At 47.5% G+C, this 14,625-nt stretch overlaps 2 protein-coding genes and 1 long non-coding RNA gene across 10 annotated transcripts in view; 2 read left to right on the top strand and 1 right to left on the bottom strand.

Annotated features, from left to right (window-relative positions):
* RFX1 (regulatory factor X1) overlaps positions 1-1,342 on the bottom strand; it is a 29,546-nt gene extending 28,204 nt beyond the window's left edge. For 3 of the 6 annotated variants that reach the window (XM_037018920.2, XM_073219996.1, XM_073219997.1), the window contains exon 1: positions 594-764. The gene's annotated coding sequence lies outside the window, so the exon portion shown is untranslated. Of the gene's footprint in view, positions 1-593; positions 765-1,208 lie in introns of those variants that run through there. The other 3 variants (XM_073219994.1, XM_073219998.1, XM_073219995.1) reach the window with 3 other exon arrangements.
* On the top strand, positions 797-2,065 carry LOC108403523 (uncharacterized). Of its 3 annotated transcripts, none has more exons than XR_005061487.2 (3): positions 797-941; positions 1,090-1,772; positions 1,930-2,065. It is a non-coding gene; the product is annotated as an uncharacterized lncRNA (long non-coding RNA). The 3 variants fall into 3 exon arrangements; XR_005061486.2 differs by having other exon boundaries at positions 797-945; positions 1,266-1,772; XR_001854711.3 differs by having other exon boundaries at positions 797-945.
* A 10,111-nt stretch (positions 2,066-12,176) lies between these two features.
* Positions 12,177-14,538, top strand: RLN3 (relaxin 3). The gene is made up of 2 exons (XM_017670743.3): positions 12,177-12,432; positions 13,725-14,538. Exons 1-2 carry the CDS (start codon positions 12,246-12,248, stop codon positions 13,952-13,954), a joined length of 417 nt encoding a protein of 138 aa, XP_017526232.1. The 5' UTR covers positions 12,177-12,245; the 3' UTR covers positions 13,955-14,538.
* Positions 14,539-14,625: the final 87 nt, after the last annotated feature.

Below are 14,625 nucleotides of genomic sequence, written 5' to 3'. Positions count from 1 at the left end.
GAAGTCCCTGATATGCAGAAAAGAGGAGATGCAAAGATTCTCCCCACTTAACAGAATGGAAAACTGAGGCTTCACATGAGGCAGGCACTGAATACTGAGGACAACTTGAGTGTTCCAAAGGAACATGGCACAGGTGGCCTCCCAACGCTTGGGGGAGCGGAAAGGCGGAGACCGCAGCCGCCGCACCCTTCTCCCTAGGGCACCCTCCAGCCCCGCCCACACACCACGAGTCCCCGCCCACACCCCCACGACCTCGTCTCGTTCCTCCCTCGCTCCCATTGGCCCTGCCTCCCCAGGCCCGCCCCACCGCACCTCCCGCATATAAAAGCCGCCCCCCCACCGGCCCTGCCGGCCGACCTACACTAGCCGCCGGCCTGCTAGCGCCCGCCCCTCGTGGGGGCCGGGCCCGGGCCCAGGGGCGGGCGGTGTCGCCCCAGACGGGCCCAGGCCCCCTCCCCCACGGCCCCGGCAGTCGCCGCCGCCATTTTGACCGCCCGCCCCTTACCCCTGGACTCTGATTACAGCGACACCCGCCGCCCGGGCCACGCCGCCCTCTCCGGCCCGGCCCGCCACCCCGGGGCCGCCCTGGTTACCTCGGCTTCTCCCCACTTCTGTCCGCGAAAGGGCTTTCCAGAGGTCTCGGAAGCGATGCTGGGAGGGGGACAGAACGTGCCGGGGTCCCCGGGCCGGGCCGGGGGTGTGGGGATGGGGGTCGGCAGGGCGGTTGTTGTTGTTGACTCGCGTTGCTTGGTCGCCACGACTACCGTGGCTATGGCGCCTCCGTTTCCCTCACCGGGGCAACTGTTGCTACCCACCCTACTTACGTCACGGGCCGGGGCGGGGTCCCGGGTGATTGGCGGCCCCGGGCCCTGCCGCTAAGCTATTGGCCCCAAGGAACGCTTTTCAACACCCTCTCGACTTCCCAGCTCTCTGATTCATCGGTAGGTAAGTACATCAAGGACACTGAACTCTCAAAGGCAGCGGGGCCTGTCACTCCCGCACGGAAGCCGCGGGCTAAGAATAAGGGGGTGGGGCCTATGAGGTCGGGATTGGGTTGCGGCTGAAAAACCTGCCTTCTGGTTCGGCCAGAAGGACGTCTGTCTCTGCCAAAGGTTTGCCGCGTTCTCTCGTTGGAGGCCGTGCGCATTCGCAGCACACAAGGCCAGCTGGGACTAGTAGTTCGTCCTTTCGCACTTTGAGCGACTTACCAAAGATAAAGGGCGAGAAAGGAAAGAGCTTTCCCTTCAAACGTCTCCCTTCCCCAGTGAGCCGGTTCCTGGCCTCGCGTGCTGACATCACGGGAGGAATGCGGTGATGCAGCTGCTCGCCTGTGACGTTAGTGGCGGAGGCGGGCCTCGGAGTTCGATGATGTCACCTGGCTCTCTGCCCCGCCCCCGCGGTGCCCTCAGAGGCTGGGACAGGGCTCCAGGGCGGGGTTCGATCCTAGGTCCCAAGCCCGAGCCACCTTCCCTCCGGCTCCGCCAGGCCCAACTGTGGGCTTACCTAAGCCCCGCCAGCCGGGAAAGGTCACCGCTGCTCGGGCGACCGCGGCTATCGCGGCCCCGCAGGCAGTGCGGGCCGCCCCGGGAAAGGTCTTCCGCAGGCGGGGGACTTAATTAGAGGCTTCTACAGCGGGCGATAAGCAAAGGTCAGCGCCAGGCCCCTCCCGGGGGAGCTCGGGCCGCTCAGCAGGTCTCTGCTCCGCCTCCCCCACCCCATACCGGTCCTCCGGTCCTCGGTTTCCTCTGGGGAGAAGCGGCTCCGGGACTAGGGTGAGCGCCTTGGGTGCAAAAACTGAATCATCTAGATAAATAATACTCTAAGGCAGTATTTTTAGAAGATCAAAATTAATGGGGGAAAAAAATCCATGATGAACAAAATACCAGAATGTTAAAGACCTGTCGGTACCCCCCTGCCTCTGACCCGCAGATAATGGAGGAGACGCGATGAGATACCGAAGACCTGAAAGGACCAGTCAGGGGACTCGAGGCGTAACAGCGCAAGAGTGGTGCTAAGAGGGCACCCTTTGCATTCATTGAGCAAATAAATGTTAACAACAATAGAATTCTGTGTGGGGGGCTTAATACACAATCATTAACTAACTAAACTTAATTCTCATCAGTCTCCAGTCTCCTGGGGCGCGACGTCTTACATGGTATTAAAACAATAGCAAGGGCAGTTGTGTCACAGAAACTGTTTTGGTCTTGTTTGTTCCGTTCTTGATCACGTATCAGGAATTACAGGAAAAATAAGTCATATGTGATTATACATTTGAATTTCTATACTTGATTTCTATATTAATCCCACAGGGTCCGCTAAGACTGGGATCGGGGTGAAGTGAGTCATGTAAGTGCAGGGTCCGATCTTGTCTTTTACTATTTTTTTTAATCATCGCATTTTTTTTGCATTAATTTTTAGTTTTTAAAATATTATCTTGACAGCTGAGTTTTTTGGCACCCCCTCCCCATCTAACTTTGTGCCTGAGTCCCACCAGAGGCAGAGGAAGGAGGAGAAAGAAAACAGGCTCAGAGCTCATGATTCTGATGCCAGTTCTGCTGTGTGACAATTAGAAAGTGGTTCCCTGTCTCTGAGCTTCCGTTTCCTAGTTCACTGGACACTTTCGTTACACTTAGTGAAGGAGGCAGACAAGTCCCTGGACATTGCATTTTACTAAGGGAGACACAATTATAAGTTAAATTAATACATACGCTCAGTTCTTAAGGGCTGTAAGAGCAACATTAAAGGGTATATAGGGTAGGAGGGGAGGATGCTATAGCCTGCATTCCCTGAGGAGGTTCATTTGGACTGAACCTGAGTTGGGGAGAAGCAAGCTCCACAAAACCGATGTGGAGGGCACTGCTGGGGCAAAGGCCTGGGGCCAGGAACAAACATTTGTCTGGAATAGAATGAGCAAAGAGGAAAGCACCAGGGGTTGAGGTCAGAGAGCTCAAGGTAGCCAGGTGATTCTGCAGAAATCTCAAGAGCTCAGCAAAGCAGAATAGTCCCATCATGGCCAGGTAAGCAAGCAGAAGCTCAGAGGTGGAAGTAGCAACCCCCGGGATCACACAGCCGGAGGTAGCAGAGCCCAAACAGCCTGTCTCTTTTTCTGGCACTTTGTCCAGTGTGCTGCCCCTGGGTGTGACACTTGATGGAAAAGGAGATGCAGCTCTCCTAGTCTTCCTAGAAATGCTGGCTGAGCTGAAGCCCTGAGAAGTTCCCCCAAAGAATTAATAAGACTTCTAGGCAGGAGGTGCCCAGGATAAATCCCAGCTGGCAAAGCAAGTGACTTAGCCACTGCAGCTGCTTTAGTGAGATGGATCAGTGTCCCAGGGCCAGCCATGGTGGTGGTGGGGTAAGGGTCGGGGGCCTACAAGGCAGTATGGAGCTGGTAGTTGCATGAGTAGGAAGGTGTAAGAAATCCCTGAGCTCTCCATTTAAGATCCGTGCACTTTATGTATGTCATACCTCAATTTGAAAGCTAAAAACACACACATTTATTATATATCATTGGAAGTAGCTCTCAGTCACCTCCTTTCTGAAACATTGCTAATTAAAAGTAAGGAATTAGGCATGGATTGGCCTTCCCAGTATTTGCTGTGGTAGCCATCAAACAGCCCAAGAAGAATGCCAGCTAAGAAATGGAGAAGGAATAAGAGAATTAGGGGAGAAAAAAATCACCATTTTGCAAAAGCCAATTAAAAAATTGATTTAGGTAGTGATTCTCACTTGGCATTAAAAAGCATCAGGTGAGAGGATGATGGGAAATAAATAATGTAAACACAGGGCACCAGAGGTCTTGCTGAGTGTTAGGGGAGCAGACTTCTCCACAGAGGCCAGACTCACCAGCATTAGCTACAAAGAAGCTCAACATCACGGTAAAGGGACCTGCAGGCCTGTGGGCCTCCTACTGTCATGCAAAAGGAAGTTCCCAACTTCCCCTAGGACACGTCTTGCCAAAATGTTAAGCCTGACTCTGATCAAGTCTTTCCACCAACATCCAATTTGCAGGAAATGGACAAGGTAGGGAAGCAAGTTAAATAACAACATCTGGAAGCAGCAGACAAATCCAGAGGATGGGATGTACTACAGGACTGCTGTGCTGGTCAGTCATGCAAAAAAGGAAGGGGAACTGTTCTAGGGCAGGTGACACTGTTGACATATGGGTCCAAATCATTCTTTGGGTTGAGGGAGAAGGGGGCTGTCTAGTGCATTGTGGGTATTGAGCAGCATTCCTGACCATCACCCTCTAGATGCCAGCAGCACACCCGCCCCCAGGGGTGACAGCCAAAGATGTCTCCAGTTATGGCCAGATGTCCTTGGAGACACTAGAGGATGGTAGAACAACTGACAGAAGGATGCGGGGTTCCTAGGCTGTCTGCCAGCAGAGACACTTAAACATTCTCTCTTGTTCAAGCCACTTATTGGGTCCCTGTTAAATGGAGAGATCTATGGGTGGTTCTGTCCAAGTTTTTACATTAATTGAACATTTTGCATGAGATATGGATGCTCACTGAAGTGGGAAGTTTGAGGCAATGTAGGTGTGCATCCCTAGCGAATGGGAAACATGAAATAAGACAATGATACAGAATACTGAGCCAACAGTGAAAGCAATGAAACCGCTCTTAAAAATGCAGTGCTGAGCAACAAATGCTGGCGAGGATGCCGAGAAAGGGGAACCCTCCTACACTGCTGGTGGGAATGTAAATTAGTTCAACCATTGTGGAAAGCAGTTCGGAGGTTCCTCAAAAAACTAAAAATAGAAGTACCATTTGACTCAGGAATTCCACTCCTAGGAATTTACCCAAAGAAAACAAGATTTCAGATTCAAGAAGACATATGCATCCCTATGTTTATCACAGCACTATTTATAATAGTCAAGATATGGAAGCAACCTAAGTGTCCATCAGTAGATGAATGGAGAAAGAAGATGTGATACATATACACAATGGAATATTATTCAGCCATAAGGAGAAAACAAATCCTACCATTTGCAACAACATGGATGGAGCTAGAGGGTATTATGCTCAGAGAAATAAGCCAGGTGGAGAAAGACAAGTACTAAATGATTTCACTCATCTGTGGAGTATAATAACAAAGTAAAAACTGAAGGAACAAAACAGCAGCAGACTCACAGAACCCAAGAATGGACTAGCAGTTACCAAAGGGAAAGGAGTTAGGGAGAGTGGGTGAGAAGGGAGGGAGAAGGGAATTAAGGGGCATTACAATTAGCACACATAATATGCGGGGGCATGGGGAAGACAGTACAGCACAGAGAAGACAAATAGTGACTCTCTAGCATCTTACTACCCTGATGGACAGTGACTATAATGGGGTATGTGGTGGGGACTTGATAATAGGGGGGATTGTAGTAATCACAATGTTGCTCATGTGAAACCTTCATAAGACTGTATATCAATTATACCTTAATAAAAAATAATTAATTAAATGTGCAAATTAAAAGACAAAAATGCAGTGCTGAGGGGCAGAAGCCCGAACACTACAGCCTGTTCAAATAAGGCAACCTTGCTCCTGACCCAAGTGGCAAGAGCAAGAGGCCTCAACGGCATTTTGCTAAAAGGGAGAAAAAAAGAAAGACATTTAAAACTATCTACTGTCCACTCCTGTACCAGTGAGTAGTGAAGTGAGAATCTTGACACTTGATGCACTGCAATGCAAACAAGATAGCCTTCTGTTATGCTTGCAAATCATCATAAAAGCTGGTGCGTTTCTGTTAATTATACGTGAGGTATAGTGTGTGATTCGCAGGCTGTTTCTTCTAACAGACTTCAAACTATGTATGCAATAGGGTAAAGGAAAAAAAATAAGTTTTGCTATATAAACACCGTGCAGAGATATCCATGGATAAAGTGGAACTTAGCGTCAGGGCAGCACTCAACAGGTTTTAGGAAATACATTGCCAGCAGAGTTTTGATGAGTGAAGATAATCTTTGAAAACTATTGCTGAATCATCGCAGTGAAAGGATCCCCCAAATACTTGGGCTTTTAGCAAAAATGCCTGGGGCACATGCATAGCTATATCAACATGTCAACCTGTTCCCCTCTACCACCACCACCGTCGTCAGTGGTCAGACAACGTTCTGCTGGGAAGAGGATGAAGGGACTAAGTTACCAAGTGCTTTGACTCTCAAAAACATCCTACGGGGTATCACTGAGATACAAGGAAGCAGACGTAGATCTAGTATGCAGTGTCACTGTGCAAATTACAACATGCTCACATAAACATACAAAGTAAATATTTAAACAAAATCATACATCCTATTGTTCAAGATTGTCTATGGGTTGGGGAACACAGAGCTGATGCCTTAGAGATGCTGGCGCTGGTTCGGGAAAGGCAAGAAACTGGGATCTGGGATGAAGAGGGCAGAAACTACGCCAGGAAGGGCTTTGCATGGCCCAGTGAAGGTGTGATAGAATTTGGGGAGAGGCGGGGCTGGGAGAGACCTGTGTTCACAGGCACTGGGAGGGCAGATAACAGATGGCAGAAGGCTGAGAGCCAGTCAGGAGGTGAGAAATAGAGATGGTGAATATGGTGAGATGTGTTTGGTTCTGAAAGATTCTAAGTCCGCACTGTTCAATATGGTTAGTGGCTAGTTCCATGTGCCTATTATTTTTGGTGGGGGGTGCCTTGTATTTCTTCTCCTTGTCAAATTGCCTTGACTAGACTTCTAGTACTACATTAAATAAAAGGAGGGAGAATGGATACCCTTGTTTTGGTCCTGATCTTAGAGGAAAAGCTTTTAATGTTTCACTGTTGTACATGATGTTAGCTGTGGGCTTGTATACAGACTTTATCATATTGAGATGTGTTCCCTCTACACCCAGGTCATTGAGAGCTTTTATCATGAAAGGATGTTGAATTTTGTCAAATGCTTTTACTGCATTTGTGGAGATGATCATATGGTTTTATCCTTCATTTTGTTAATGTGGTGTATCTGTTAATTGAACTATTCCTTCATCCCTGGAATAAATGCCATTTGATCATGGTGTGTGAACCTTTTATGTATTGTTGAATTTGGTTTGCTGATATTTTGTTGGTTTTTGCACCTGTGTTCATCAGGGATATTGGCCTGTAATTTTCCATGTGGCTCTTAAAACTAAAATAAAATACAACGGACAATTCAGTTTCTCATTTTTACTGAACACATGTAGCTAGTGGCTACCATATTGGAAAATGGCAAATTTTATGTTATATGTATCTTACTGAAATTTAAAAAAATAATTTAGAGCTATTTAATTAATGTACATAGAAGAGCAGTGCTGGGAAATGTTTAACTGATTTGTAGCAGTTACCAGTTTCTGGCCAATTTCCAGCTACCTGTGTGACATCGAATGTCACCAAATCCTCACCAGTCAGTGTAAGTGGGCTCCAGGACACCGCTGGAATGTGAGAAACGTACACGAGCAATTTGTGTAATTCCAAGAATCATAATGAACAGGACACCCATGTCATCATCACCCAGAGCAGGAAATAGGACAGCGCCAGGGCCACAGATGTCCCCCACTGCGTATCCTCTCTGGTTACAATGCTTTACTCTGCAAAGAGGTAGCCACTATCCTGATTTTAGTCATCAACACTTCCTTCCTTTTTATTACCGTTTTAATACACCAATGTGTGTGTCTCTGAGACAGATAATGCAGTCGGCCTCCTTTCCTTGCGCCTTCTGACAAATTGGACTTCTTTTCAAAGTCTGATACATGTCTGGAAGATGCACGGATCCTCAATGGACACCTGCAAGAGTTTTCACAAACTGAACAGACTTCTTTTTTTGAATTTTGTCTTTGTCCTGAGGTACATACAATAACATGCACAACTCTTAGTACACAGCTTGATAAATTTTGGCATGTCTATACACTCAGGTAACCATCGCCTAGATCAAGATGTGAGACATTCTAATTTTTTCTCCCTTCACTGCTTTCATCCATCTCTTAAGCTCCCCTCCCCTATGGCAACCATCAGTCTGTTCTCTGTGTTTATAAATCTATTTCTGTTTTGTTTGTTCATTTGTTTTGTTTTTTAGATTCCACATGTAGATGAAATCATACAGTATTTATCTTTCTCTGTCTGACTATATATATATATATATCACTTAGCATAACATCCTTTGGGTTCACCCATGTTGTAGCAAATGGCAAGATTTCATTCTTTTTCGTAGCTGAGTAATATTCCGTTGTGTATTTGTACCACATCTTTATCCATTCATCTATCGATGGGCACTTAGGTTGTTTCCATATGGTGGATATTGTACACAATGTTGAGATAAACCTAAGAGTACATATATCTCTTCAGGTTAGTGATTTTGTTTTCTTCGGGTAAATTTCCAGAAGGGGAATTGCTGGGTCATATGGTATTTCTATTTTTAGTTTTTTGGAAACCGCCATAGTGGCTGCACCAATCTGCAATCCCACCAACACTGTATGGAAGTTCCCTTTTCTCCACATCCTTGCCAACACTTACTACTTCTTGTCTGGTTTGATACTAGCCATTCTTTTTTTTTTTAAGTGTATTTTTTCATTGAAATATTGTCGATATACAATATTACATAGGCTTCGAGTACACAACACAGTGATTCAACAGTTACACCCATTATTAAATCCTTCCCCCAACTAGTGTAGTTACTATCTGTCAACATAGGAAGATGTTACTGAGCCATTGACTATATTCTCCATGCTGCACTTCCATCCCTGTGACCAGCTTATCTTATGATTGAGATTTTTGTTACTAGCCATTCTGACTGGTGTCTGAACACATTTCTAACTACCAGTCGGGTCCAGAAACACAGAACATTCTTAGCTTCCCCCAAGACCAGGGGAGTTAAGCTCTGCCTTTAGGGAGGAGGGGCATGGGAGAATTTGTGGACAGACATCAAAACTACACCAACTGATAAATGATCAGTACTTTGGAAGAGACCCTCTTGAGTCTATACAAAGATCCTGTTTCCCTTTTAAGTTCACCCACTAATTTTAACATTCACTGGTGGATCCTGTGTATAGAAATTATTACTATGGGGTTTGTTACAGAGTAAATTTCCATTTACTTTATTCTTTCTCTCTTTACTATTATTTATTATTTGGGATTCTTCCATAAGGAAGAGTTGTTCCACTTCTGTTTATTCATTTATTCGTTTCTTTATACCAGTATGGATTCATGAATAGTTATTTTATTATTTGGGTTATAACCCAATACTATTGTTATTTATTTTGTTGCCACATTGTTCCAGCTTTGGCCACTGGGTCAGTTGGCCCCTGCATTAAGCATTTTCTGTGAAGCACTGTTCTTTTAATGTGACTCCTTATGGTTATTATTTTTTAGCACTTCCTTATTTTTCTGGCACCACAATATATTCCAGGCTTATTTTGGGTTTTCTCTGCCCTAGTCCGAGGATTGGCCATTTCACCGAGGATCCTGGACTTCCTCTATTGGAGAATGACATTGAGAAACCAAGATCTGGGTGCTGGGTATACTCATTGCTTCTGAGAGGGCCAGGTAGGTCATTGCTTCTAGGCTCTCTCATTGCTCTAAAAAATATGGAGGTAAGATTCATACAAAGTAAAACTAACCATTTTAATGTTACATGTTCACCCACTTGCGTAGCAGCACTATTCACAACAGCTAAAAAGCAAGCCAATCCAAATATCTGCCAGATGATGAACGGATAAATGATGGAATATTACTCAGCCATAAAAAGAAATGATGTTCTGATATGTGTGTTACAATGTGGACCAACCTTGAAAACATCCTGCTCAGTGAAAGAAGCTAGACACAGGTCATATGTTGTATGATTCCACTTGCACAGAAGGTCCAAAATAAGCAAATCCATAGAGCCAGCAGGCTAGTGGTTGCCAGGGTGGGAGGAAGGAGGAATGGGGGCTGGGTAACTGCTACTGGGTGTCCTTTTAGCCTGAGAATGTTTGCAACTAGACAGAGTGGTGGTTGTACAGCATGGGGAACATACTAAATGCCACTGAAGAGCTCACTGACACAACAATTTAAATTTACAACAATAGGGGCTCTGGTGGTGGGCAGAGCTGGGTTCTCATCTCTGCCTCTTTCTTGCTGTGTGACCTTAGGCAGGGTACTTAACCTCTCTGTGTCTTGGTTTCCTCCCCTGTAAAACGGGAAGGATTCAGTGAGTGCGTCAAATTCTTAAAACAGTCAGTGGCACGCAGTAAGTGCTGCTTAAATGTTATTTCTACTTGACACATTCCCTTTGGATTTGAACTTTATTCCTTTGTCCTTTTCTTCATGACCAACTCCTGGCCTCAGTTGCCCCCTGTGGTGGCCCGGGCCAAGGGCAACACAACAGAAGGCAGGAGTCATATCTGACTGTGCGGTTTGGAAAAGGGCTGCTGAATAATAGGTTCCTCTCCTCTGCCTTTTCTTCCAGTGGCTCCCCAGGGATGCACCCTTCTGTCCTTTTCTCCATGTCCCCTGTGCCTGGCTCAGGGGCTGGTGCAGAACAAACACGCCAGGAAATATTTTCCACCCAACTCTCTGACTTTGGCCCAGAATCAGAAGCCTTTTTTGTCTCTCACACGGAATCAGAATGTCCCAACACAGCTGCGTTTGAATCCCAGTGCCTGTGTAACGTCGAGCTAGGTGCTGCACCTCTCTGAGTTCATCAGGAAGATGCAGATAGTGAGTGTATCTCCTTCATGGGGCTCTGTTGGGGACTTATGTGAAATTATATAAAGTGCTTAGCACCCTGCATAGCACCCAGTGAGTACTGGGCTGAAAGGCGACCTGCAGAAAGATACATCCTGGCTCTGATCCCTGAGACCTGAGAACCGTGATCTTATTTGGAGAAAGGATCTTTGCAGACGTAATTAAGGACTTTGAGAGGGGATCATCCTGGATTATATGGGTGGGCCCTAAATCCAGTGACAAGTGTTGAAAACACAGAGAAGAGATATAGCCTCTCGGAGGGATGTAGCGTAACAAGCCAGGTCATGCCTGGAGCCACCAGCATTTGGAAGAACCAGCGGAGGACCTTCCCTTAGAGCCTCAGGAGGGGGCCTGGCTCTACTCACATCCTGACGTCAGACGCCTGGACTCCAGAGCTCTCAGAGAGTAAATTTCCATGTCTGTCAGCCACCCAATTTGTGGCGATTAGTCACAGCAGCCACAGGAAATGAATACATTAGAATTAGGAAATGTTATCTTTACCAATATCATCATTATTTTCGTTATCTTATTTTTTGTTAGCACAAAAATGCACCCAAATCTTACCAATCTCAATTAAAGCCACTCTTTCCAAATGTCTGAACTAATTTTACTTATGAACAGTTAATTCAGTTGCATCAAAAAACAAAGTGTAAGGTTTATGCTGTGGTACTTTCCTCCCAGTCTCAGTTCACCCCCAAAGGTAACCCATTGCTCTTAATTTCCTATCTTTCCAAAATTTCTGTGCACCCTATCCAAACAAACATGAATATAGGTCCTTATTCTCACCTTACACACCTGCTTTTACAGTAAAGGCAGCATTAAAAATTTTTTTTTAATTTCCATGGAATAGACACTTAGGCCATTTTTATGTGTCCAGTGCAGTGGCCTGAAGCACATTCACATTGCGTGCAACCATCCCCACCATCCGTCTCCAGGACTTTTTCACTATCTCATGTCGACCTTATTGACATCATTTCTCACCTCTACATGCTAAAGCATGCATCTCTGAAAAATAAGAATATTCTGCATAATCATAATGCCCCTCTCACATCTAGCAATATATGTGATCATTCTTCAGTATCATCTTACACCAAGCAAATGTTCAAATTTCTCTGAGTCTCTGAAGTGTCTTTTTAGAGTTGATTTTCAGCAGCCCTGGCCAACAGTCATCATTACAGAGGATATCCAGGACCCCAGCCCTTTGAGGATGGGGAGCTCTGGCAGTGCCCTCTCTCCCAGTCTGGTAGGGGCCTGGGTTCCTGGTCCCTGCTGGATGGAGGCCTTCTCGCCTGTCTGTTGAGAATGGCAGTGAGCTGGACCACGTCAGCCCGTCCCTGGCAAAAGGTTATCGCTTGGTCCGGGAAACAGGAAAGGTCGGGGTGGAGGGGGACATACCCGTCTCCCCTCTGCTGGAGGAGATAAAGGAGGTCACCTGGCTCATCTGTGACAGGCAGAGGAGCCCAGATGTATAAATGGGGGACCAGGAGGGAGCAGAAGTACCAGCCCCCGGGGAAGCAGCCTCGCTGTGCCCACTCTTGCAACCTCCACGTCCCTGTCCAGCATGGCCAAGCTCCTGCTGCTGCTGCTGGCTGTGTGGGTGCTCGCTGGGGAGCTGTGGCTGAGGGCTGAGGCCCGGGCAGCCCCCTATGGAGTGAAGCTTTGTGGCCGGGAATTCATTCGAGCAGTCATCTTCACCTGCGGGGGCTCCCGATGGAGACGGTCAGACATTCTGGCCCAAGATGCTATGGGTAAGGCTTGGGAGGTAGTGTGTGTTTGCTGGGGGTGGTGGATGGGACCAGAACAGGTCCAAGGAGCCAGGGATGGAGATGAGATAGGGGCTGGGAGAGGAGAGTCCCAGCCTTACCACATGCAGCTGGGGGGGTCTGCCTAGCCCTAGAAGCTGTGCAGACACTGGGGGAGCCGGTTAGCAGAACTGCAGGGCAGGGATGAGGGGTGGCAAGCCATCCCCACAGGTTCAAAGGCAGAGAAGAGGCTCCTATTTCCGGAGCATCTGCTGTGTGCCAGCCCTGCATTAAGCAAAGGCTCTGCTTGCACTGTTCCGGGCAGGTGCCATTCCAGCCCTTCCAGGAGGTAGTGTGATGGGTGTGGTGTAGATAAGGCCAGATTTTGCCATCAAGTGGGTGACCCTCCTTGCAAGTTGCTTCCCCTCGCTGAGATTCTATCTGCAAATGGGAAGCACAGTCCCTGATCTCCCAGGATTGTGAAATGGCAAAATTGAGTCAAAACAAATTAGAACATAGTCAAAACAGTGCAGGGGGGCCCAGTCCGGGCTCAAGCTCGGGGGCAGGGACCTGGCAAAAAAATAGATGTTCGTGACGGTGATAATACAAAGGTGGTTTTAGAAGACATACTGCCTGGGTTCAAATAGCAGCTCTGCAACTGAGTAGCTATGTGTTCTTGGGCAAGTTACTCCACTGAATTGTGCCTCAGTGTTCTCTGGAAAATGGGGGTGATAATAGCTACACCCACCTCATGGGCTTGTTATTGAAAAGAATAAAAAGAATTAACCCACTAAAACCCTTAAAACAGTGTCTGGCACACAGTTAAGTGCTCAATAAATGCTCAGTGCTATTTTGAATGCTAATCATGTGCCAGACACTGTTCTAAGTTATTTTTAATGGGTATTAATTAATTCATCTACTCCATATAAAACCCTAGACGGTAGGAGTTATTATCCCCACTTCGTACACAAGGAAACTGAGTTGTAAATTCACTTGCTCAGGATTATAACTCAGGCTGAATTGGTACTTAGCAGTTTTGGCTCCCAAACACATGTTCTTAATTATCAGGCTGTCAATAAATAAAGAGTAGTGGGAAGGAAATGACAGGAGAGGAAAGTCAAGCTTAGTGAGATCAAATAATGTGCCCATCAAAGCTGAAACCCAGGCCTGAGTGGAATCAAAACCTTTAACTATGAGGCCATGTCACAAGAACAGAAGTAGCTGGGCCAGCCAGGGGCCAGGATTCTGGGTGTGACAGAAGCTGAGCCCCATGCACTGACTCTTTTCGTATCTTGCAGGGGACACCTTGCCAGACACAGACCCTGACGCAGACAGTGAGCTGGATGAAGCAGTGGCCTCAAGCGAGTGGCTGGCCCAGACCAAGTCCTCCCAGTCCTTCTATGGGGGTCCACCCAGCTGGCAGGGAACCCAGGGGGCTCTGCGAGGTGTCCGTGACATCCTGGCTGGCCTCTCCAGCAACTGCTGCAAGTGGGGTTGTAGTAAGAGTGAAATCAGCAGCCTCTGCTAGCCCAGGGACTCAGCAGTTGGAGGCAACAGGGTGGATGCCCAGCTCTGCTGCCCACTCAACAGGTGTCCAGCTGGGCACCTGTCTCTGGCCCCTCGTGCATTCATTCATCAGCAAGTCACAGAGATCAGGCACTTTGGCCTTAGACACAGTTCCCCCAAACAACCTTGACCTTTGGCCACCATATCCTAATCCGAGCATACTGTCCTCTTACCTGGCCTAATGGGGATCTCTGATCCTTACCCCCAACTCTCCCCAGCCGGTACCATGGCCTTTGCCTGGCCTATACAACAGTTCCCCTATGCTATCCAAACTGGCCACATGGAGACCCCTGCCCAAATTGTGACTGTCTCCTACTCTAACTGTGGCCACTGTCCCCTGGCCAGCCCAAATGATGCCCCTGCCGCATGCCAGCCTTTGCCCATTCCCTTCCCCCTGCCTTCCGGCCCTTCTCCCTCCTTCGCCACCTGCTGGGGTTCTAAGGCTGTAGGTTGGTGTTAGGACCCCTGGGTCCCCTTCATATGCTGGGCTGGGAGGCTCGCGGTGGGTGGAGGGACGGATCAGAAACTTCTCCAACTCGAATAATAAAAGATTCAAAGGATTTTGCAGTGTGTGTGTGCGTTGCGAGGGGTGCGGGTGCCCCGCCAGTACCCCGCCCAGACACCCCAGGCCTC

This window comes from Manis javanica, chromosome 13 (genome assembly GCF_040802235.1).
Source record: "Manis javanica isolate MJ-LG chromosome 13, MJ_LKY, whole genome shotgun sequence".
In the NCBI taxonomy this organism is placed as follows: domain Eukaryota; kingdom Metazoa; phylum Chordata; class Mammalia; order Pholidota; family Manidae; genus Manis; species Manis javanica.
The sequence above is the reverse complement of the archived record's forward strand: the minus strand, read 5'-3'. Positions and strand labels throughout refer to the sequence as shown.

Coding starts and splice junctions, on each gene's coding strand:
- RLN3 (XM_017670743.3), top strand. CDS start 12,246: ATGGCCAAGCTCCTGCTGCTGCTGCTGGCTGTGTGGGTGCTCGCTGGG. Junction 12,433..13,724: donor TCTGGCCCAAGATGCTATGG/GTAAGGCTTGGG, acceptor CGTATCTTGCAG/GGGACACCTTGCCAGACACA.